The sequence below is a fragment of the Squalius cephalus genome (genome assembly GCF_949319135.1).
Source record: "Squalius cephalus genome assembly, chromosome: 16".
Classification (NCBI taxonomy): Eukaryota; Metazoa; Chordata; class Actinopteri; order Cypriniformes; family Leuciscidae; genus Squalius; species Squalius cephalus.
Window position 1 is genome coordinate 23,547,276 of NC_137137.1, and position 26,285 is coordinate 23,573,560.

The following is a 26,285-nucleotide window of genomic DNA, read 5'->3' on the forward strand; positions in this document are numbered from 1 at the left end:
AGAAAAATGGATTTTTTGGTCACGAAAAATCTCCTTTCTGAGAGTTAATAGACAATCAATACCGAGTGTTCGCTGGATGATCAGATTAATTGATTGTGATATTCAGCTATATCAAGTTAATTTTATTAACTGATAAATTATAACAAGTTATTCATATTTCCCTATTGAGCTAATTTGTAACACCACACTGTCCAAACTAACCCACCATATATGACAATCCATGTCTAGACTTTTGTCATACCAATGAAGTTCCTGCAACGGTAGTGCTCTTCAGCTTGTTTCCAGTTCTTGGGGAAGCTGACCAGAACCGCATTGTGGCGGAGGCCACCTAGACCTCCAGCTTGGATCAGATGTGAGGTGGCGTCCCGCAGGTTAGAGGAGATCACTACCTGACTGAATCCCTTCACCTTCTCAATCTCCATCAGCTTCCTTAGGGACTGAGACAAATGGAGGTTATTATATTAGTGCCACGTACGAATTGCTCATTGCCTCGTGTGTGGCTTCAGGAGCCATGTGTGTGAGTGTGATTGCGTACTTGGTCTGCTTTCTGTGCCTGTGGTTGGTTGTTTAAGTAGGTGCCCTCCACACACGCTCCTACGATGGTCAAGCCTTTGCCTGCTTTCAGCTGATTGGTCAGCGACAACAGTCGAGGTTGCTCCACGTTCTGCTCTCCATCCAAACCCATAAGAACAAGAATCTGGGGCCTGGAATATTGATAACATTTTGAATTTTGATGAACATTTTAATTCATTCTCAATATTTTGGAAGAATGCAGTTTGACGTGATATACTGCATGCCATATACTGCATTTGTTGTGTTCACAGGCATATTACTGATCCGCAACTAACCTCCAGTTTTTAGTGTGAGGAGGACCTTGCTCCAGCCTCATCAGAGCATAGCGGGCGGCACTCAGAGATATGCCACGTATCCCATCGCCCCACTCTTTCTCTGCCCTACAAAGACGGAACACACAGTCAATAGGCAATTTAGCGCTTTACAATTTAACCAAATTTAGCCAAAAACAAGGTGGGATTTAGTGTTGGAACTTGAACATTTTATTGTGTTCTATCGATCAGTTCCAAATATTTAAATTTAAATACAAGCACAACATTTGATAAAACATTTTTGTGTGGATCAGGGGCTTTAAACTAGGTACTTAATTTATAACTTTGTAAAATTAGTTAAACATAATATGTTTAACACAACAATTTGATTTTTTTTTTTTATTCTTTTTCTGAGATTACTTCACTTTTTTTTATTATATTGACATCAGTTCTTAAAAAGAAATAAATTAAGGTGGATACATTTAATATTATGAATACATTTTGCTGTCAGCCTAATCAAATTACAGTATTGTTAGTTTAAGGGTCAATATGATTTTTTTTTTTAAATAAATCAATTTTATTTAGCAAGGACACATTAAATTTATCTAAAGTGACAGTAAAGCCATTTATAATATTACAAATTGTTACACTTTCTATTTATCGATTCATCCTAAAATAAATATTTTCACAAATATATTAAGCTGCTTTCAACATTGAAAATAATAAGAAATGTTTATTGAGCATCAAATCAGCATATTAGGATAATTTCTGAAGGATCATGTGACACCAAAGACTGGAGTAATGATGCTGACAATTTAGCTTTGCTATCATAGGATTAAATTACATTTTAAATACAGAAAACAGTAATAATTGCAATAATATTTCATAACATTACTGTTTTACTGTATTTAACATAATCATTAGTTTCTAAAAACAATAATAAATCTTACCAAGCCCAAACTTATAAATGTTAGTGTAAATACTAGATCATATTTTAATAATTCACTTTGGCTTTAGTAAATTATAACAGACAATATAAAATCAAATATCTGAATTCTGGAAACATGTTATCCTTATAATACCATGCTTAATATTTATCTCAAACTGTACTAAAGGGTCTTTATACAATACATGAAAATAAAATTCAAACATTACATGGTAGAACTGATCTTATTTGGAAGGCCAAAGGTTAAAAACACCTGGATTAGGTAAAAATCATTAATCCGTGTCTTCCACTAATAATCATCTAAAACTACAGTATACGTTTACTGTGAATAATTACTCAGCCACATTCGTCAGGCCTTTAAATAAATCCTCTAGCAAAAAGAAAAAAACTGTACAGACAATAATGCATTTTCTGCCAAGAAAGAGATTGATTTAGGTTGTGTAAAAATCATTAGTTTTTTTTCCTTTTTTGTCGAGTCGCTTCCCCCTGAGGCTCATTTAGGTTCGCTTACCCGCAGAATTCGATGTACTTATAGATGCAGCCGGCGATCACCATGGCAATGATGGCGTAGTACCAGGAGCAGAGGAACATCAGGGTAAGACACAAGCTCATGCCCAAGAGTGACAAAGCCCTGGAGAAAGATCATAGTCTATCTCATGCTCATTTGTCCAGTTTGCAATTGCTCAACGTTACATAATTTTGGTGTCAGCTGTGTTTACACTAATTACGATAACTGCCACAGGTGATTATATTCTTAGAGGTGGAAGGACTTAATTATGTGGTGTGATGTCTGTAGCCTTCACTTTAACATTTAACATAAAAGATTACAAAAGACTAGACTTTTAACATTCATCCACTCAAACCAATCATTTTGTATACAAACATACTTTCCGTCACTGATGCAAACCTAAGGGAGCAGGAGTTTGTGTGTGTTTGTACATGTGTAATTATGTACCAGTGGTAGAATTTAAAGCGTGGTCTCCAGTTCGGGGTCCTGAGGAGAGTCTGCAGTGCACAGGCCAGGTTTACAAACATGTAGCACATGAGAAAGAACCTGTGGGGGGAAACAGGGCAAAACTCTATGTACAGTAATATTGAGAAAATACTTCCCCTTGGAAGTTTTTATGCTTTGTTTTGCAGCAAATGAACCACTATTAATTTACTAACGTACTTAAAATATATTTCTGTTTATCAATGGCAAGTAATTTTGTCAAACTGAACATGAACATAAGTTGCGTTGTTTCTGCACCATGCGCAAGTATCTGTTAGTTGTGACTGTTAGTGAGAGCTCTCAGTACTCTTTATAAGAGAGCCCAGTCATTCCATGGATATAATTTGAACAATTTCCATGTGCCAGTGTCTCACAGTAGGAGGCTTGGTCTTGATCCACTGGAGTAAAACACATCTTCTTGCAACTGAAAGAAGATTATGTAATAGTTTTTGCCATGTGTTTGTTAGTGGCATTCCATCTGAGATACCCCCCCCCCCCCCCCCCCCAAATAAAAAATCTATTAATAAAGGGGCACTGCCACACACAATGAGAGTAAGATTCCACCTTTTTACATCAAACATATCGAGTAGAGATTGTAGAGTTTACATGATTTAAAAATTGAGGCCTGTTAAAGATCCTGTATTGATATTTTGTAAATCTGTTGTTACATAAGAACATTTTTTCCAAGAGACTCAGATAATATTTAAAAATAATAATAATTCATTGTTTTCCAATTAAAAATAATATATTTAAAAATATTTAAAAATAACATAATTTTAAAATATGATATACATATTTATTTATCATATTAAATTTAAATATATATTAAAATACTTATATAAAATAATATAATTAAAGATAAGAAAAGAAATGTAATATTTTTAAATAATATACAATATAATAAGTAAAATAAGGTCTGTGGTAAAAAAACCCGTCTCGGTTACATATGGTAACCCTCGCTCCCTGAAGGAGGGAACAGAGACGCCATGCACGTCGAGACCAACGAATAGGAATCTCGCGAGAGACGCCAATCTACTTCGAGTGAAACTAAACGAGTCAATGCATATTGGCGTGCAATCATTTGCAACAGCTGCTCTGCCATGCAGCGCAGGTATTTAATGAGCAGCAGGTGCGATTGTTCTTCAGTAAATGGCCGCAGCAAATGTGGCGACGGGACGTTCCTCTTCAGTCGGTCAGTCGATGCCACGCCGAGACCGACAAATAGGAATCCCTACCAAGGGGCCATAGCTGCTAACCCCATCCAGCACCCTGTGCAAACCTCTTGCCCCTTCTTGCCCGAAAGGATGAAAGGAGAGGGCTTACACAGAGTATACCTGTCACTGTTGTTCCATATTAACCCATACAGTGAGATTATTGGATAACACTGGGAAGCGTGCCCTTTCTGTAAGGAAGGAGAACGCTGCGGAACCCACATTCTTCAGGAGTTATGTGGAGATATACATATGGACTATCCCGAAGGTTGTACTGCATATGAAATACTAGGTGACTTGGCCCAAGTGAAAGACACGGACTTCCGTTTAGGAGCAGCTGTGGAAGAATACACATATGGGATCCCCGCAGGGTCACACATATGGGACCCAGCCTAGACCCGATTCTCAAGGATTCAACGGATAAAGTCCTGGCACCAGACGCTCCGCCACGTCTAGGCCGAGGGTGTTGGAGGACTCAACAGGTTTTTCATACTGGAGTAATAAGGGTGCACAGTAGGGTGCAGCAAGCCAACAGAGTCGGGCCTCTCAGTGCTTCTACCAGTTTAGGGTGAGAACACGGGAGTAGACCGGCTCTACACTAGGCTATATAATCTAGCTAATGTGTTAGCTGTCGCCCAACCCGCAGCTCTACAGATATCTCTTAGAGAGGAGCCACGTTCCAGCGCCCAGGAGGATGCAACGCCTCTCGTGGAGTGAGCATGCAACCTGAGCGGGCAGGTGTGCCTGGTAAGCCAAGGTGATGGTATCCACTATCCAGTGGGCCATCCTCTGCTTGGAGACAGCCTTTCCCTTCTGTTGGCCTTCTGTCGCGAGGAGCATGAGCTCTGGGAACCGGGTCTGGGTGGGCCAATAGGGAGCCACCAGAAGGACCTGCTCCTCGTCCTCCCTGACTTTGCACAAGTCTGTGCAAGTAGGCTCACTGGGGGAAACGCATATTTGCGAGGGCCCCGGGGCCAGCTGTGTGCCAGTGCGTCCGTGCCGAGTGTTCCCTCGGACAGGGAGTAAAACATCTGGCAGTGGGAGGTCTCTGAGGAGGCAAACAGGTCAACCTGAGCCTCCCAAAACTCTCTCCATATCAGTTAAACCACCTGGGGGTGGAGTCGCCATACTCCCTGGAGCACAGCTTGTGAAAGCTCGTCGGCCACATGGTTGAGCACACCAGGGACATACATGGCCCGAAGCGACCTCAGATGCTTCTGACTCCAGAGGAGGAGATGGCGGGCGAGTTGCGACATGCGACGGGAGCGTAGACCACCTTGTCGGTTGATGTATGCAACGGCCGCAGTGTTGTCTGAACGGACCAGCATGTCCCTGCCCTGTAGCGGCCTCTTTAAGTGGCTCAGAGTGAGACGTACTGCTAGCAACTTGAGGCAGTTGATGTGCCAATGCAGTTGGGGCCCGTCCACACCCCTGACACTGCAGGCCCGTTGTACGTGGCACCCCAGCCGGTGGCAGAGGTATCTGTGAACAACACAGCATGCCTGGACACCTGTTCCAAGGACACTCCTGCCTGGTCTCATATGGAGCAGCCCGAGCGGAGTTCTGCTGCCGCTGCCATATGCCCCAGGAGCCTCTGAAAAAATTTCAGTGGGACCGTCGTCCTGCCTTTGAACGTGTTCAAGCAGTTCAGCACCGACTGAGCACGTTCCTCTGTGAGGCGCGCTGTCTGTGCGACCGAATCCAACTCCATACAGAGAAAAGAGATCCTCTTAACATGGGAGAGTTTGCTCTTTTCCCAGTTGACCTGAAGACCCAACAGGCTGAGGTGCCTGAGCACAAGGTCCCTGTGTTCGCATAACTGATCTCTAAAGTGTGCTGGTATGAGCCAGTCGTCAAGATAGTTGAGGATGCAAACGCCCTGTTCTTTCATTGGAACAAGGGCCCCCTCCGTGACTTTCATGAAGACATAGGGAGACAAGGACAGCCCGAAGGGCAGGACCTTGTACTGATATGCTCGACCCTCGAACACAAAGCACAGAAATGACCTGTGTCAAGGAAGAATCGAGACATGAAAGTACACGTCCTTCAGGTCGATCGCTGCAAACCAATCTCGGGGACGGATGCATTCGAAAATGCATTTCTGCATTTGAAAGCATTTTGAACGGTAGCTTGTGAAGGCTCCAATTCATCCGTCCTCTTGGCCGGGACCGGGACGGACGGGGTGGCCTGCCTTGGACTGGCTCCTTGGTGCCGCTTAGGTGGAGGCTGCTGCTGCGAAGCGGGAGCGAGGGCAGTCACAGGAGGACACCCGGTGATGAGTAGACTGAGCAGGATGTGCTTAATCGCCTCAGTCTGCTTCTGTACAGCTGAAAACAACTGGGCGAAGTTCTTGACCGCGTCGCTGAAGAGGCCGGTCTGGGACATGGGGGAGTTAAGGAACCTGACTTTGTCGGTCTCCCTCATGTCGGCCAGACACAGCCTGAGATGACGTTCTTGGACCATCATAGTGGACGATCGCAGTATGTCGGCCACCTTCGAGTTGCCAGCAGTATGTCGCGAACCGCAAGGTCTGAAGTTCTTGGAGAACTTGGGGATCATGACCACCCTCGTGCAGGTCCTTCAGTGCCTTGGCCTGATGAACCTGCAACAATGCCATGGCGTGTATGGCAGAAGCGGCTTCCCCACAGACCTTGTAAGCCTTGCCGGTTAAGTACGACGAGTGCTTACAGGCCCGGGAAGGGAGACGCAGCTCTCCGCGCCAGGTGGAGTTAGGGCACAGTTGCATAGCAACAGCCCGCTCCACTGGAGGGATGTGCTAGTAACCCTTAGCCCGTCTGCCATCAAGGGTGGTGAGGGAGGAGCAGCCACCAGGATGGTTTCTGGCAGTGAAAGGTGCCGTCTATGACCCATTGAGCTCCTCATGCACCTCCGGGAAGAAAGGAACTGGGGTGGGTTGCTGAGAGCCAGCATGGCCCACCCCAAGAAACCAATCATCCAGCCTCGAGGGCTCGAGACACGGTGGAGGGTTCCACACGAGCCCGATCCTGTTGGCGGCCTGGGAAAGCATGGCCATCATCTCATGGTCTGACTTGGGGACTGAATCATCATCCCTGGAGAAGTCTGACCCACCCTCCGATGCAGCGATCGACATCTGATCATCTTGGGGAGCGCCAAAGGATACGGCTGGTATACACCTCGTGGATGGTCCCGCGCGTTCCCTCGGTGGCTCTACAGGTTGCGGAGCGTGGGAGGGATGCGGGTTCCTAGGGGGTTGGTTCCCCGAAGGAAGCGCGCTCACTGTGATCCTCAGGTCACCCGCACTACTGCCCTGAAGTAACCCTCTGAGGAGGGTTAGATTGCGGCAGAGGCGTGGGGACTTTGCAGGAACAAGAGTCTCGACCGTAGCTCCGAGATGGTCATCTTCCCACAATGGGTACACAATCCCGCAATCCCAGGTAACGAACGCATCCAGAAACACACAGGTAGAGTGACATATTTAAAAAGACACGCTCCACCCGTGTAAGCTCTTTCAGGGGACTGCTCTCCTTGGTGCTGAAGCATGCAGGGGAACGGTCGCAGCGAACACAGACAGGGAAGTGTGCAGCCTGTCGTGCGCTGTCTCTCCCTCACGGCGATCTTACCACTGGTAAGAATGGCTTTTCAGCGCTCTTGGCGCACCGTACCAGCTGTAAGAACAGCCTTTTTGTTTTGCTCAGTGACAATCAACACAAACACAAAAAGGCAAAAAAGAGAGAGAGAGAAAAAAGTTGACCCCGCTGCCGCTCTGTATGCCCGTACCAAACGTGAGAGATTCTCCTGGAGAGCTCGCTCGTTTAATATAAACACTCACTGAAGAGAACAGGATCGAAACGCTTGGCTCCGAAGCAAAAAGCTGAAGTGCAATCGCACCTTCTACTCATTATATACCCGCGCTGCATGGCAGAGCAGCTGTTGCAAATTACTGCATGCCAATGTGCATTGGCTCGTTTAGTTTCATTCGAAGTAGATTGACCTCTCTAGCGAGATTCCTATTCGTCGGTCTCGACGTGCCGTCGACTGACCGACTGAAGAGGAACTTGGCGATACTTGAACGTTTTGTTCAACAATGTAAACTGTACACAACATCACGTCATGTTCACCACAGACCGTACTTAAAAACCCTATAATAAAAACCCATAGGAAAATCTCAAGGGAACCACTTCCGGGTTTTGATGTCATCCCTGCAGCACTTTATTGAAGAACAGGCTTTTGGAAAATAGGCTATTCAGCATAGTGAAGAAGTTTTATTACAGCAGTAAATGAGTGGAAACTGTTTATTGCTGTTGTTTCTCTGGGAATCATAAAGAATGAGGAGCACTGTGTGCATTTGGGTAGTTGCTTGCTTACATTGACAGAATGGGTGCAACCGAATCCAGGGAGGCGATGATAATGCCAATCTCACAGATGCAGCCCGTCAGGAGGAGAGCCCATGTAGGTTCACCGTTAGCTTTGCCATGGCCAAACACCTGTAAAATGAAGAAATGCCACTTATGATCAAGTATGGAAGCATCAACAGAGAGATAATCAGAGATTGGCAAACATATACATGTACCCTGAGGAAAGGAATGATGCCATCGCGGGAGATAGCTTGAAGGAGGCGGGGCGCTCCTGTCAAACTCTGAAGCCCCGCCCCACAGGTGGAGAAGAAGGAGCCAAACACAATGACCCAGGGCGAGGGCCATGCCAGGGTGCCAATAACCAAGTTACCGTCCACGCCTTCCCCAAATCTGCGTTTAGAACAGTGTTGATATTGTTAACTAATAGCGTTCAATAAATTCTCGTTAATTGAAATAAGGCTTCAGCCTTTTCACTATGCTGAATAGCCTATAATATACAAAGATTAGATTAAAAACTTAAAAAGCCTAAAAAAAAATGTATTAGAAATGCAACCTTGGCAATTAACTAAAATAAAATAAAGTTTAAGTTGAAATACTAAAATTGATGAAACTAAAAATGAAATTAAATACATTAAAGCTAAACAGAAATATTTAAACAAATGACTAATGAACATGGCAAAAGCACATAACAAAATTCAAAAGTGTTTAAATCCAAAATTGTAATAAATACTAGAGTAGTATAAAAACAATAAAATAAAATAAAATAACACTAGTTTATAAATGAAATGCGTTTTATTTTTATGTGGAAGTTATTTTAATTAAATTGATCTGAACTGCACTGACTGAAATCAAAGTTTTAATAAAATTGGAGGCTATACTGAATCTAAAGTAAATCAAAAGTAGAACCAGGTAGTTTTTTATAACTAAAAGTAATATCTTAAAAAAATAACACTTAAAATGAAATATAAAACATTTTAAACTTATTTTACTTCAGCTAGTTTTTTCAGCATGGACCCTTTTCACAGACTGATGATGCGTTTTAATAGCTATCAACATCGCAAATCCTGCAAAGTGTATATATATATATATATATATATATATATATATATATATATATATATATATAAATATAAATATATATATATATATATATATATTTATTTATTTATTTATTTATTTATTTTTTAATGTATGTACATTTATAACACTATACTTTGAATTATATTACCTTTGCATCAAATTACAAGAAACTAGTTCTTATTATTAACTAGTCTGAGAAACCTGGAAATGCAAAAAGGGTCAATTATGTTTAGTTGTCTTTTGTCTTTCCCATGTGTTTGTTTCTTGTGTCTCAAGAAATTAAAATTAAAACGAAGACAGAAAAAAATCTAATTTAAAAATTAACAAAACTATAATAGTATGTGTCAGTGATAATAAAATAACACTGACTAGAACTACAGACTCACTTGTCCCTCAAAACGACTCCATCAACACAGGCTCCGAACAGAATCACACTAGACATGTCTGCGAGAGCAAAAATTCAGGAGTATGACACAAAGCAGCAAAAAGGCGTTCATACTATATTAGCTATTTTACCACAGATGAAAAATATCAAGTCTTTTCATTTTATTATTGTCGTTTCCTGGATATCAAATTACACTGTATTTTGTATATTTCAAGATGTGCAGTTCTGCACTGTGTCATTTATTTAAGCAAAGCTGGAGCGGTTTTGCCTTTGGAGTAAAGGATACAGATGATGGAGGTGGTTGTGATGGCCAGGATGGTCCCAACAGGGATGGACTTCTGAGCATCCTGCAGGTCACCAGAACGGTTGGAACCAGCCATGATGCCTGTGACATACACACAAACATTATGTCAGAAAACACTGGGTCTGTTTGTGGATCAGGTTTTGCCTAGACTGAAAAGAACAAATGTCATAAGAACAAAAACGCAGCAAATTTGCTTTCACTGTTTTACTGAATAAAAAAAATCTTGTTTTTAATTGTTAGTCATTTAATTTGAATTAATTTTTAATTTAATCTTTCTTTATCCACTGAAAACTGATTTTAAGTAATAATCAAAAATAAAAATAAATCATAAGTCAGATTAAAATTGATGTGTCTATACATGTATGTAAAGTATACACAGAAAAAAAAGTAAACTAGACATTTCTATTACAGTTTTTTTCAACTGCTTACACACATTTTCAAAACTTTGCATCTTTTTTTTTTTTTTTTCAAAACTTTACACACAAATCCAAGAATTGCACACACAAAATGCAAAATGCCTCACATCTTACGTTGCAAACACCTTTGCCATAATATTATATTTTTGGATATATCATATACACAGTTATTCAAAACCTAAAGCTCTTCTTTCATGAGCTCCTATGTACATTTCCGTACAAGATTGAAAGTAATTGGCAGAGAGATGTTGAAAATTTCTCGGTAAACAGGGAAGCAATATTGAAACCTAACTATTTATTTTTTTACTGTAAGCATTTGTGGTTGTGAATACAGTTTTACACAGTCTGAAAAACCTATAACTTGACCGTTGTCCTATTTATAAGCCTATTTTAAAGCCATGATTGGTTGGTGTTAAGCAAAACAATGAGTGTTTGTACATGTGAGGAATTAGTGTGAAGCACTGATGAATTAAAGTCAATATACTTCCTGTTAGATTTTTGTGTTACATAGAGTTGAGGTTTGCAAAAAGTGTTTTATGAAATTGAAAACTGAGTCGAAGGCCAATAATTAGTGTATGGTTTTGCAGATTTGGTGTGTGGTTCTGATGTTTGAGTTCAGGTTTCAGAAATTGTGTGACAAGTAAGGATTTTTTGTGTAAGCAGTTGAAAAAAACTGTAATAATAATTCCCCTAGTAGTTATGGAACTGTTGTACTGACCTGTGACAGAGGGGAAGTAGATGCCGACCAGCAGGGTGAAGAAGCTGGTGATGTCAGCGAGGACATATCGGTTAGTGTTGGTTAGTGGGGCCTCAGGGTCGAGTACGGCAGCTATACCCCGTTTCTCTATAAATGTATTTTTCTCAGCAAATATGCTGAAAAGGTTTTCTGTGAAGAAGAATTTTAAAAACAAAATTACATTAAATACAGAATCAGTACATTTTTTGAACATTAAAGCTCAACAATAACATTACTAGTATACTCAAGCATTTCAAATATTCAAATGGAGTTCGAAATTTGTAAAATAGTATGGACATTTTTTCAACATCATTATTTTAAGTTCATTTTATATATGCAAATGTTTATGTCAAGAGTTTATGATTGGATAATTATTGCCATGATTACTATGTTTCTAGCATGTTATGTTTGGAAACAGTTCTTTTAATCCTAATTGATGGAGTGTGTAGCTTTTCATTTCTTAAACAATCATGTAGGAAGACAAGATCTTGATGCGCCTCTTGATGGAAGTAAATGTTGTGATGTTATTTCCATCAAGAGGTGCATCAAGTTTTGTTCAAGCTCTTGTTTTACAATACAAGTCAAGCACTCTGTAAAGTCTCCTCCAGGACATCCCAAAGACTTTCAATGAATTTCAGGTCTGGACTCAAAGGTGCCAATTCATGTGTGAAAATGATTCTTCATGCTCCCTCACAACCATTCTTTCACAGTTTGAGCCTGATGAATCTTGACATTGTCATAATGGAATATGGTCATGATGTGTCTTCCTACATGGTTGTTTAAGAACTGAAAAGCTACACACATCAATTAGGGTTAGAAGAACTCTTCACAAACATTTAACATGCTAGAAACATATAATAACTGCAATAATGAAACTCCAATCATAGACTCATTTGCATTTGCCTATTTAAATATTTTGGCCGGGCAGTGTGTTTGTGTATTTAATTTGCTTCTATGTTGAAACAATTTTGATTAAACCTTCAAAGTATGAGGAAAATATTTAAATTTTTAAATATGAGGGAAGAACAAAACACTATATAGAGTGTTATTTATATAATAATAATATATAATATTATATAATATAATATAATATAATAATAATACAAAATTATTTGCCAAAAAAAGGCCAACTACAGCTGCAGGTTTTATTTTACTATGCAAAAAAGAAAAATGCATAGAAAAACAAAAAGCTCACAGGAAAATTGACTCCAAGCGGAACAACTACACAATATGCTTACATAATCTTTTAAAATCTTTTGTCAAAATGCTAACAAAGACAATAATTATACACTGTTGTCTCTACACTACAAAAATACACTATTGTTCAAAATTTTGTCTCGTATGCTAACCAAGGCCGCATTTATTCAATCAAAAATACTATAAATAGAGTACAGTAAATAATACATTAAGATTGTGAAATATTACAATTTAAAATTATTGTCATGCTTAATATTTTTTTTTGTGGAAACCTTTAAATAAAAGAAAGTTCAAAAGAACATAATTTAATTGAAAAAGTATTAAAGTATTATTTATTTGAAATAGTAAAAGTACAGTGATGAATATATAAGTATCAATGTCTGTAAGTCTCCTAACCTGCCAGGATGCCACTGGTGACTCCAGGGATTCCCTGGATCTGGCTAACGTTGTTGTTGGTGAAGTAATCATCGCAGGTGGCGTTCAGGAACTCTGAGTCACAGAAGGCTCTCCAAAGCTTGGTGGTGACCGTGGCATTTCCCTGCTCTATGGTCTTGGCACAAATGTCAAAGCTCTTCGACACAAGAGTTCGGTTCCCGAGCACACACACCCTATACAGGATAAGGTCTGTATGATTATGGACGCTCTGTGCCCTAAAGGAACATTCTGAATCCCAAAAAGTTCTACTTACGGAAAGTCAGGTGGATCAAAAGATGTCTTGATGACCCCGGCGTAGACAGCGAGAATGGAGAGAATGACGCAGGCGAGGAACACAAGGGCCAACTTGTTGACGTACTTCACACCAACAAAGACAACTAAAGACATCAAGGAGAGCACGATGGTACCGTACACACGCATGTTATTCAACAACGCTGCCTCGGCCTCTGCTCCCTCCAGACCCTCCATCTTGAAAATGGCAGCTGCTGGCACAATGTAGATCTACAAAAAAATCAATAATATTTTTAAGATTTTATAATAATATTTTTAAGATATTTTTATTTAGTACTGCCCTTCAGTAGCCAAATATGATATTTACATGTTTCACAGAAGACAAAAGTTTAAATTTACCCCAGTCATCAAAATCGAAAAGTTTTTGCTGTTAACTCCCCAGCTGTTAATGCATGCGTCCCTTAAATGGTTAGTTCACCCAAAAATGAAAATGATCCCATATCCCCTCAATCCATCCTAGGTGTATTTGACTTTCTTCTTTCAGCCAAACACAATCAGAGTTTTGTTAAAAAAATATCCTGGCTCTTCCAAGCTTTACAATGGGAGTGAATAGTAACTGAAGTAATGCGTTTTTGTAAGAAAAATTTCCATCGATTTTTACTTCATAAACTATAATCACTGGCTTCCGGTAACGGCCGTACGCAAGTCTAGTTCCAGCAGAAGAGTGACCTCTGACCTAACGCATGACGTAGGAAGTAGGAGTAACGTAAGCTTAGGTGAGAGTACATGCATCTCGCGGTTCAAACAAACAGGACTGGGCAACAAACTCAAGCTCCTTCGACATTTCTCTTTAAAAATTCTCGTTTTAGACCTCTAATTCATGACCGGTGTTTTGTTTTGCTCTGCGCTTCTGAGTTCATAAATACATTATGCGTCAGGTCAGAGGTCAAAAGTCACTCTAGACTGGTGTACGGCAGTTACAGGAAGCCAGTGATTATAGTCTATAAAGTTATAAATATTAATATTTTTCTTACGAAAACGCATCGTTTCGGTTCAGAAGACCTTTATTAACCCACTGGAGCCGTATGAATTACTTTTATGATGGATGGATGCACTTTTTGGGCTTCAAAAACTCAGGCTTTCAAACTCTGATTGTGTTTGGCTGAAAGAAGAAAGTCATATACACCTAGGATGGCTTGAAGGTGAGTACATTATGGGATAACTTTCATTTTTGGGTGAACTCACCCTTTAATTATCCTCAGTGCAGTGTATGAATCTTAAAAAAATAAAGTCACTGTTTGCAATGGTTCAAATATGCAGAAGATTCTAGAAAAACAAAGAATGTGCAGAGTAGGACCTGGAAGATTCTTTCAGTGGACATATTATATTCAGTATAAATTAAAATACATTTTGTAAAAATCATCATAAATCTAAGAAAATAGATGCTCAATAATGTAATTATTCCTACAGTTTGGACCCTTGCCTGCTGAGCTTGTCAGCTATGCTTGCAATGTTTGTATCGATAAATTTTGCTTGAATTAGTTTGAATTGAATTAGTTTGACACTGAATGTCAGATTAAGCGAAAACCAATGAAATTGTACCAGTAGGATTTCGATGCATCCCAGGATGTACATGGCTCCTGCAAAAGTGGTCCCCAGGTAGAAACATATACCAACGGCCCCGCCAAACTCCGGCCCCAGTGAACGAGAAATCATGTAGTATGAACCTCCAGCTACAAGCACACAAACAAACGTACCATTAAGCATATACATCTAAAGAGTTAAATAGAACAGCATTTCACACTAATAGCTAATAGTAGCTTTCTTTCCATCCAATGTTGTGAATTTTACTTTGTTTTGTTGTTACTTTTAATTGTAATATTGCATAAAACATTTGCGAATCCAGCACCGTTTCCATCCCATGTATCCAAGAGAACACAATCGTCACTTCCTGGGAAACCGGCGCCAAATATCTGTACTAAAAATGGAAGTTGCTGCAATCAGGAAAGGGACTGTGCCTCTTTTTTCGTACATCATAAATGACTTGCGCCTCAGAGTGTGCAGACGAACACTGTATAAACACTGTAAAGTTATCTTGCATTCGGAGGCAGATGCCTGGTGTTTGGGAAAGCAATTGTGTGAGACAGTTCTGGGATGTAATCAAGTCATTTTGATGATAGACTTTAGCTCAGGCTTTTCAGAATGACCAAACCAATATTTGAGATGCTGTGCTATGAAATTGGTCCACTGGTTAGTCCAGTTATCCAATCACATTCTCAGTTGGGGCGAAGTCATCTGAGTATTTTGTTGTGCATGGAGTGATTTATTCGGAAAATGTGTTTCCATCTTCTTATTGGATAAAAAAATGAGCAACTTCAATTGAGCACACATGCTTTTTATGCACATTTTGTATTAGTTATGTGGATTTTGGAATTTCCATTCAACTTTTTTTTTTTTTGTGATATCCCAAAATTCACATAACAATAAGTGGATTGAGACATAGCTACTATTATCATACTTTTTTCTTCTTGAAATGACATTCAAGAATTCCATGACACAGGCTACTGTTATTTCAAATAAATAGAGACATACAAGCATCCACACAAACGAACACACAGTTATGAGCCTGGAGCTGATCTCAGCACAGTTGGGAGCTGTACTGTGCACTGTAGCTAACTGCCCATGAAGAACAACAGGACAGCCGTCCTCTGGGCATCTGCACGCATACACAAACACTGTGAATTCTGCTCACCTGGCACAACTCCATTGGTGGCAATAGCACTCATTGAGATCGCAGTCAGCATAGTCTGTAAATAAAGTAAATAAAGATCAATACAATGGGGACAATGAGTGACAGAGACAAGAGGCCCCCACTAAGTCCCCCAGTGACTTGTGAAAGAAAAATTTATTTATTAGAAAATAAACATTGGGAGGTTATGCAGTTGAGTGGGATTTTTACTGGTTTAGCAAATTCATCGGTTGTAGGGGAAAAGAGGGAAAATTATTTTGCCCCTGGCCCCATGAATTGAAGTAACACCCCTGCATAAAGACATGAATTCTGTAATTATGTTATACCATTAACAATACACCATTTTTGGGATGGTAATTAAAAACTTAACAATGAGGTTTCATTGTTAACATTAGTTAACTACATTATTTAACACGAGCTAACAATGAACATTGAACAATACTTCTACAGCATTTAATAATCTTTGTTTTTACATGTCTCTCTGAACTGCTTGATTCTGATTGGTCATTTGTAACATTCCAAGGTCAGTTATTTCCCAATAATGACCGTCGTCAATCGCAATCGACCAATAATGACCACTTATCCGGTAATTTGAGGTCGGCACTTCTTTCATGTCTCTGGTTTCATACCACGGACATGCTGTCTGTCTCATTTCATTCAAACATTCAATAAAAACTGAAGACTTCAGAATTAATAGCAGGCCTACAAAAATATATTGTTGAAGTGTTTGTCTTGCTGCTAGAGCGATTGTTTTGTACACAGTAATAGACTATAATATAATAAACAGGTATGATTTTAAAACAGTTAATTATCAAATCAATTTTTAATGTCCCCTTCATTATTTATGGGTTGGAAAGCTGTGTAACAAGTGATTTGACTGTACATTATGCTATCTTGTTTGAACTTGTTCGTTCATTGAAATAGAAAACTTTTTTAACAATGTAAATATCTTTACTGTCACTTTCGATCAATTTAATGCATCCTTGCTGAATAAAAGCATTAATTTCTTTCAAACTTTTAAACAGAAATGTGCTTGAGCACATTTTACACTCATGTAACCTGCATGATATTTGATGCACTCAAATTCTAAAATAGGAAGCTAGAGTATTATTTATTTGAAAGCACTCAGTATTCATATACTGCCAGCGTAGCCAAGACTGAAACAATCCTTGTGAATTTGACTAGTGAGTGTAGGTTGACAGAATTTATTCTGCGAGTTTGAGTGTATCTGGGGTTTGGCAGGGTCAAAAGGGTCATTTAGGGGATTTATGGTGGTAGAATCTGAAGAGACAGCTTTCAGCTTTTTTATATCAAACAATATTAAAGCAGATATGACAGGAGGGGAAAGAGCTCAGAGTGGGACAGCACTGCACATTCACTTACATAATACTGCACAAACTCACTCTGAAAGAAAATACCGCAGCAAATATTCACCAATATGTGACACGAGCATGCACAGAACACATGCAAACACGCAGGCCACCAGAATCACCAGCAGCTTGTGCTTAACTGGCAGCTCTGAAATCAAACACCACATGTAAGCATTTACATTTATGTTCTTGGCAGAAATTCCATCTGACGCTCCCGTACCGACTTACCAAAGTGACTTACAACAAAGTGATTGTATAACTGTAAGCAATCTTCAGTTAAAGATGCAGAGGGGTAAAAGGAAACCTTAAGCTCTCGAGGGGGAGTCTCTGGGGGGTCATGCTGCATAATGGTGATAAAAAATTCTTCTTTCGAGGTTTGAAGAGACCTTTCTGTTGGTGTAAATGCTATAAAGTGCATTCAGATATGAATGATGGAAAGGCTATTTGTGTAGTATTAGTGTTGGAGCTTGTGTAACTGGTGTAACAGACCCCCCCCCCCCCCACACACACACACACGGCCCCTGCAGTGTCTGTGTATGTGCGTCTGAGACTGACCGTGGAGCAACACATGAAGACGATGACGAAGGTTCCCAGGACGCCTCCAACGCCCACCAGCCAGGTCATCCTGAGGAAAAGGATCACCCCCAGGATGTTCTGCATACATGGCAGGTAAACGCCCATTATCGTGCCCATACGTGGAGCCTGTCAATCAAACAATAAAAAAAAATCATTAATCAGGACACCATGTAAATCTATTAACTGGTACATGATGCTCAGTATAATTCACAGATGGCATAATTAAAAGGCCATTTTATCTGCTTGTCAATCAACATCCACCAAATCAATGGTTAAGTACCGTCCATTAACATACACAAGAAGTCTTATGCCATGGTCCTTGAGTGTGAATTACCTGCTTCTGTGCAGCATCTGTCTACAAACAGTGAAGCTGCAAGTTTCAAAAACGGTGCTGAGAAATTGAATGTAGAGATTCTGTAGGGAAGCTATTTTGCAGGGCAGCGTTGATAAGTTTCTGTTCTCCTGGATGGTTCTCTCTCTCTCTGTGTGTGTGTGTGTGTGTGTGTGTGTGTGTGTGCTTCAACGAAAGCAGGGCATTAATATAGATCAGTGATTAAACTTACTGGAACTAACTGTGCATTAAACGATTTTAATGCACATCTTCCAGCGAATCAGAATCAAGTATTCAGACAGACCATGGTATAAAGGGCTTTGTACAATACAGATTGTTTCAAAGCTGCTTTAAAGCATTAAACAGAAAAATAACAGAATCATTGATGCAACTTTCATCAAATATTAACAAATTATGCCGCAAAGCAGCTCTAAAAAGACAATATTGTCATTATTCAGCTCAGGTCTGTTCAGTGTTGATTCAGTTCAGTTTAATAACAGTGTTGATGTTGCAAAGTCAATTATGAAACAAATTCGATTCAGTGATAAAGCAGCTCTACAGAAGACACTAGTGTTATCATCCAGCTCAATTCAGTTCAAGTTTGTACTCATCCAAAAGAAGGTTCGGTAGTGATTTGGCAGTGTGTAGAGATAATGGAAGAGTTTTTGTCACCTGCACAGTTTTCTTGCGCGCCTCCTCATTGTTTTCTGCCTCCTCATGCTCTTTACTGCCCTGTGTCAGGTTTGAGTAGTTGGCAAGGCTGCTCAGCACAGAAGATACTATAGGACTAGTGTCCATCTCCTCCTACAAAACACACACATACAAACAAGGGTAAGCCTACATTCATACTGTATGTAACCCTTTGAAACACTCATTAGCAGTGCTGCACTACCTCAAACAGAGCCATGTTTTTCCCATCATACTGCTGGCTTTTCTCTACGTCACTGGTGCTGCTGTTGATAAAGGGGCTGCTCTCCTTGGATGTTGCATCTCCTGTGAACATACATGAATTAAACATTGCTGTTTATCTGAGATAGAGTATATTAACAGAGGGCCCAAAAAGTATTGGACACTTAAAAATATAAAAAAATATATATAAAATTGTACGCAACCAATCAAAATTTTGGAGTTAGTAAGAATTTGTTTTGTTTTTTTAAGAAATTAATACTTTTATTCAGCAAGGATGCATTAATTTGGTCAAAAGTGACATTAAAGACATTTAAAATGTTACAAATGTTTGAAATTTCTGTCCACCAAGAATCCTGAAAAAAAAAACCTTATCATGGTTTCCACAAAAATATTAAGCAACACAACTGTTTACAACATTGATAATAATAATAAATTATTGTTGAGCACCAAATTAGCATATTATAATTATTTGTGACACTGAAGACTGGAGTAATTCAGCTTTTCTAAAAATTCAGCTTTTCCGTCACAGGAAAATGTTAAAATGTTAAACATGTTAAAATATATCTTACAATAAATAACTAGTTAGACTAGTTATTTTAGATTTTTACAATATTTCACAATATTAATGTTTTTACTGTATTTTAATCAAATAAATGCAGCCTTGGTGAGCACAAGAGACATTTAAAAAAATCTTACAGACCCCAAACTTATGAACAGTAGTATACATCAGATAACAAAATACTAAACAAATTGCATTTATTTTAAAATATTTTTTTAAGCAAAAAAAAAAAAAAAAAAGTTTGTTAGGTTTCAAATAAATATAAAAATGTTATTTATATGTATAAAATTACAGTATGCATTGTATTCATCAAAATCAACATCAAGTAAAAACAACCCATTTGCAATATGTCAGCATTGCTCCCATATAAGATCAACGTCATCGCATTAGCATATAATACTAAAGAACGATGTTGTACTGGTATTATCAGATTTAAAACATAAGCATATTCAGTTAAAAATGTTCATTTCTCTGTAAGAGTGCTTTGTCTCACAGAATTTGCAGAATGCTTTTTCACATCTCACACAAACTAAGTGCTGTGTACAGTACAATCATTCCAGTCGTTACAACTTCATGTCCATCTGAGAGAAAAGAACAGGAATGGGGTGGATTGATACAACTGTTAAGAAAAACAGCAGCGCATCAACATGCAGCACTCCTTGAGTATCAGTGTGTGTGTGTGTGTGTGTGTATGTGTGGGTGAGGAATTCCAGGATTTCTACATACTCTTCCATAGCAACAACCCGGTTCTGAGCCTATTTTTACACTACCGCTTTCAGCCGCACATCCTTTATCACAGGAACCCTTGATCGGTTTATTCTGAAGTAGCGCAACATACACCCTCACAGGTTCAGAACGATGCTCTTGTGTCCTATAAATACGTCACGGTTTTTAATTGTGTGAATTTCTAAATTGTAGTGCGTATTGTAATGTCACCTTCCCTGCCTTCTCTAACATAATTATATGTGGGAGAATGTTCATTAAATGGCCAAGGGAATCCTGCCTCTTAGCTTGCCCGGTTTAATCTGATGTATTAGTTTAATTAATCATGCTTCCTGCTTCATACATTTTAATTTTCACAGCATTTGCCTGCTTATTGACCTGCGACCCTATGACCTTTAAACACACAATTCATCACCTTGTAATTTCATCTGTCACTGCTGAATCAATACGCCACCAAGCCTTATGCTTTGACAGAATGCCAGGTTTATATAGTATATACAGATATATAGCACTTTAATCTGAAGCCAAAATAAAAGTTAATTATTTCATTTAAGGATCCTTGGGTCTCACAACGCTTTAATCATCGTACTTTTTGGTTTATCAGTTGGTTACTTGTGCATTTGTTCCTATGTGACTGTAGTGTGTTTTCTCTCTAATCTTGGCTGAAACTCCTACTTCTGGCTCTCTTGACACACACCATCCCACAACCCCAGCAGACTCACACTGTAATAAGGAATAATGAGAAAAAGATTGGGTTTACAGATTGAGATAGATCCTAATCATTGACATCTCGTGTGCTGTGTGGTAAAATTTATAACAGAAGCACTTGGTTCATTGTTACAATCCCCAGAAGAGACCCTGAGCATCTCTGTGCCTATTACAGATATCAAAGAGGGGATTGTATACTGAGGGGGTCTGCTGATTCTGCCCTGCTGTCTATTTGAATGGCTCCGGTTTTGCAATGTTGCAGAACCAAGAGTAGGACAAAAGACAGTAGCCGATGCTTGTACTTTTCTTATAGCTATTCTTTCCACTGCCTTCTTTATTCTTGAGCTCTGTCCACTTAAATACACACCAGCTCTCTTTTCTGAGACATGGGCTATTCTAGAGAAACACAATTTACTTATATTCCAATATCATATGTAATTTGATTATATTTCAGCAATAACACACGCTATATCTACCCCCAAATAACAGCCGCAGTGATTTTCAGACCAAGATCATGATTACGATACAGCTTTGATACAACAGTTCAATTAACAATAAGTTAATATTGTACATTGTGTATATATTGCCATATATATTGTCTTACTTTGTCTATATCTTTGCTCGTGCAGCGAAAATATTTGCAAACAAATGTACAGCGGAACCGCAAAATGTCTGTATATTTCCTGAATGAATTTTAAACAAAAAAATTGAGTGAATGATTCAATGACTCCCTCATAAATGGTTTTGTTCAGTGTTATTTTACGAAACGCTTAAGCAAATTATTCAAATGACTTACCCATAAAGACAGTCATTTGTCATCACCTATTGGCGTAACTTACAAAGTCACTGAAAAATCCCCTTCACTACAAAGAGTCTGTCTGGAAGGTGTTTAAAGATCAGGGCTATAGGGGTGTGCGATATATAGCGTCTACTATATCATAATTATTGTTTTAACGATGTGCAAGCTGACATTAACGAGTATCAAAAGTGCTGTTTCCCCCCAAATATCATTGAGCATGTTTACATGCACGTTCTCAACCCGATTATTCTTAATAAGCCGACAATGCATGGTGTCATATAAACGCGTTAACCTGTTTTCCTGTAATCGGAATAAGGTCATAAACGGCTTAAACATAAATTGACTGGCACAGCTAAAATTTTGTCCTTCACCCTAATTTTACCTGGCATGTAACGTCTCTAAGCTGCTTTCTGTCGGCTTATTGAACTGCGCATGTGAGATATGTGAAAGAAAAGCGTCCTTAATTGTCGGTTTAAGCGCATGCAGAAAGAGTTAGTGTTTCGCGGCAAGCTAGAAATATTTTGCAAACTGACAATTTCTTGACCCAAGAAATTATAAAAATGTGTTCTTATCAAAATACTGCATCTGTGACTGCAAGAGTGGATAATATATGAGTCTATAAGTTTCCCGCTGAGATGTAGCAAAACTCTTTGGTTTTTAATGCTTTATTTAACATCATTACCGACATAACAAAGGGAATAAATCAGATACATGAATGAATTTTCTGGTTCTGCTCAGAATCCTGGCAGCAGCGTTCTGTATGAGCTGCAACTGTCTTATGGTCTTTTTGGGAAGGCCAGTGAGGAGTCCATTACAGTAATCCACCATGCTGGTGATGAAAGCATGAACAAGTTTCTCTAAGTCTTGACTGGAAACAAAGCATCTAATTCTTGCAATATTGCTGATTTAGTTATTGCTTTGACATGACTACTGAAACTAAGGTCTGACTGCAGAATCACACCGAGATTCCTGACTTGATTTTTAGTTGTTTGACCCAAGGTATGCGTTCACCTTGAGAACTTCATCTTTGTTTCCAAACGCAATGACTTCAGTTTTGTCTTTGTTTAACTGAAGAAAGTTTTGGCACATCCAACTGTTGACTTCATCAATGCATTGGCACAGGGAGTCAATGGGGCTGTAATCGTTAGGTGAAAGGGCTAAGTAGAGCTGTGTGTCGTCTGCATAGCTGTGGTAAGCAATTTGGTTCTTTTTCATTATTTGCCTCATTGGGAGCATATACAGGTTGAACAGGAGTGGCGTGAGAATTGAGCCTTGAGGGACTCCGCATGTCATGGATGTTCACTCAAACTTATGGTCTCCTATACTCACATAATAACCTCTCCCTCCTAAGTATGACCTGGACCATTTTAGGACTATCCCAGAAAGCCCAACCCAGTTTTACAGCCTGTCAAGAAGTATGTTGTTGACAGGCTGGAAACACAATGCGTTAACACTTTGAGTTTCAATTTAGACACAATATTGTCTATTTTTGCTTTATTTTGTCCACGAAAATCAGCAGAACTGTTTTTCAGAACTACATTTTAAACGAATAAGTTTAATGAATGTCTGAATGAATCAGCTGTTTAAATGAATTGTTTGAATTAATGACTCAAATGATTAAGCTTCTTTTTTACTTCTTTTTTAGTTACATGGCATTATTTGTGTAAATGATGTGTAATTACATTCAATGTTCCTTTAAAGGTGTCATCAATATCAAAATTGTGCCCCATAACGCCATGTTGCTGCAGGCAATCTGTTCCTAGATAAGTCAACTTTTAGGAAAAAAGCATCAATTAAATGATAAATTAGTAAAAGTGTAAAAGTGATATTGTTAATAGCAAATCTAGGTTAAATTATTAGTGCCACAGTCATGCTTCAAACCAAACAGTCACACTTACATATCAGCATGATGATTAGCATGTGAGTCAGTAAAAGCATAAAGCAGATCAAGGAAAGAAAATCATGTCAACGCTATGCATATTATATATAGATAGGCCATCAAAGACTATAAATGCAAATTAATGGTGAGCAAAATGTGTAGGCTGAGTAAAGCTTTTCTGAATGCAACATGAGCCTGATGTTCTTATCTCATGCAGTTTAGCTTAGCACCCCTTGTGAAAAAATATTTAGCATTGTTTTAAAAAAAGAGTACATAATATACTTTTAAAATATAAAATACATATATTTACTTTTATTACATAACATATATTTTTCAAATTATATTTGACTTTATATTACCTTTCCAAAAGTAGGCCTATTTAAGTACTTAAATGTGTTAAGAATCAGTCGTAACAGAGTACACCATTTAATGGGCTTTTATATCATTAATATCATCTGAAAATGATAGTTTTAAAAAAATATACTTTTAAGAATTGAAGTACACATTCAGTACTTCTTTTTTCATAGGGACTAGTTACTGACTAGTTGTTTGCTGCATTTACAATGCTAGCAATTAGACTTTTTACAAGTTTATCAAAATACACTGTCTATTTTAAATTTCCTGATCATAATGTCTGACTTCCACAGTTTGGCTCTTGTTCAGTGAAATCAAAACAGCACTGCACTCGTTCCCTCTAAGCACCTTTGCCTTTCTATAATCCACAGTTTTAAAATCTGCTTTTCAAAGCCCATTTCAGCCCATGACATGAAAATAATCTGCTTTTTAATTTTTAATGTTTTGCCTTTCCCTTTCTCTTTTCATTTTCATTTGTGTGGCCAGGTTGCATCACATTTAGTATTTTCCATGTCAGAACCACAATTCATGACTGATTTATGGTGTGTATCCACGTGCTGACAACGTACACTTTAGCATACTTTTTTTAAAAAGTACTTCAAAAGATGAATGTAATAACCTTTATGTTTTCTAACATTGTATGCTATTTACAATTAAATGATAATGTTTTATAATGTTTTTATTTATATATTTATATATTTATTTATATATAATGTTTCATTTAAATGTATATTAAATGCAAACTTAAGTGTGCTTTTTGGCCCACTTAAGTAGGACTTAAGTACATCTTTAATTTGATAATTTCTTCTATTGTCTTTGCAATGTGATTAAAGCGCACTTTTAAAAAGTACTGACAAGCCTTTACAGAATGTTAAACTTATATATACTTTGTAATTTCATTTGAAACTTGTTTCATGCATTTGTAAATATATTTGTATACATTTGTATTGATGAAGTTGCAATATTTCAAATATTAATGTAATATTGAATAACACACTACAGTTAAAATAAGTACTTTAAATCTGCTTTAGTATGTTAATCAACAAACCAAAATAAGTGTACTTTTTTAAAGCATGACAAAGGATTAAAACAATGATTTAAAAATCACTTTAAAGTAAAACAATTTGACATTATTATTAAATGCTTTTTTAATTGTGTAATTTTAATTTAATTTTGTTCTTAAGTGTGTTAAGAAACAGTCATGAAAGTGTACTCTCTACACCTAGATGGCCTTTTATTTCAGTAATATTATATTATCTGCAAGTAAAGGTTTTTGAAATATACGTCTAAGATTTTAAGTACACTACAAGTGCACAATCAATACAATTAAGCAGACTTCTTTTCACCAGGGAGTGTTATCCCAATTGTGGAAACATGCAGAATTCCAGAAATTCTGATAAACCCATGTCTAGAAGTGGGCAAAATGTGGGTCTATGTGGAGCATACACACCAGACCATTAAGCTGAAATGAGTTTAGCCGACGACTAGTGATTCAAGACATTTCAGGTCCAGCCCTTCAAAGGTCTTTATGATCTGAAAGCATATATTTTACCAGGGTCCTGGTGCATGTCATCTTTGTCAGTTCCAGAACTGAAGCACCTTTATCTAACTGAAGGAGAGAGAGCAGGTGTTTGAGAACCCGCAGAACTGGTTAGCTCGTGTCCCGTGTTCCCTGAGGCTGATTATATCAGGCTCTGCCACTGTGTGGAGCTTCCTCAATTCCCTGCACAACTGATCAGTAGAGATAGCAAGCCTGAGACTGAGGAAGTGGGATGGAGGCTTCAGTGTCCTAAATGCATAGAAGGTTTGTGGTGGGCTGAGTAAGGGGCAACCAAAAAACAAATTTGACAAAAAATAAATGCTTTCCTTTAATACTGTACATGGCTGCTGGCCAGTGTGCAGTCGGTCATGGTTTTCATCCCACTCCACACCTCCTTCATGTTGTTCTGACTAAGTTTTCAATCACGCTTTACTGTTATCATTTCTTCCCTTCCTCAAGTACCATTTTCATGTCTTGCTGCATCCTCTTTGTTCCCTTTTTGTCATCAGACCTTCTTTATGCTCACCGGGTCCTTCATATCTTAAGTGATTCATGTTTTGTTGTGGGGGAAACAGCACTATACACACACAAGTACCTCAGTGTCACTCACTTATGACTCACAGAACATGTCTTATTTGGTTTACTTCAAGTACTCCTGTAAAGCTTCCTCTATTTCTGCTTTGGCCAGGTGGTAA

The 26,285-nt window shown here is 38.5% G+C and overlaps 1 protein-coding gene across 3 annotated transcripts in view; it reads right to left on the reverse strand.

The window, feature by feature from the left end:
- The window catches only part of LOC307174178 (solute carrier family 12 member 5-like), an 80,599-nt gene that overhangs the window by 19,869 nt on the left and 34,445 nt on the right, over window positions 1-26,285 (reverse strand). For all 3 annotated transcript variants that reach the window (XM_079897894.1, XM_079897893.1, XM_079897892.1), the window contains exons 2-18: window positions 19,012-19,112; window positions 18,792-18,923; window positions 17,768-17,914; window positions 15,846-15,900; window positions 14,696-14,826; window positions 13,116-13,363; window positions 12,824-13,035; window positions 11,213-11,380; window positions 10,061-10,159; window positions 9,776-9,833; window positions 8,525-8,699; window positions 8,320-8,438; window positions 2,726-2,824; window positions 2,282-2,401; window positions 849-953; window positions 536-704; window positions 242-437 (exon numbers count right to left, since the gene is read on the reverse strand). In XM_079897894.1, the coding sequence (XP_079754020.1) occupies window positions 242-437; window positions 536-704; window positions 849-953; window positions 2,282-2,401; window positions 2,726-2,824; window positions 8,320-8,438; window positions 8,525-8,699; window positions 9,776-9,833; window positions 10,061-10,159; window positions 11,213-11,380; window positions 12,824-13,035; window positions 13,116-13,363; window positions 14,696-14,826; window positions 15,846-15,900; window positions 17,768-17,914; window positions 18,792-18,923; window positions 19,012-19,112 (2,334 nt within the window). The remainder of the gene's footprint in view (window positions 1-241; window positions 438-535; window positions 705-848; window positions 954-2,281; window positions 2,402-2,725; window positions 2,825-8,319; window positions 8,439-8,524; window positions 8,700-9,775; window positions 9,834-10,060; window positions 10,160-11,212; window positions 11,381-12,823; window positions 13,036-13,115; window positions 13,364-14,695; window positions 14,827-15,845; window positions 15,901-17,767; window positions 17,915-18,791; window positions 18,924-19,011; window positions 19,113-26,285) is intronic.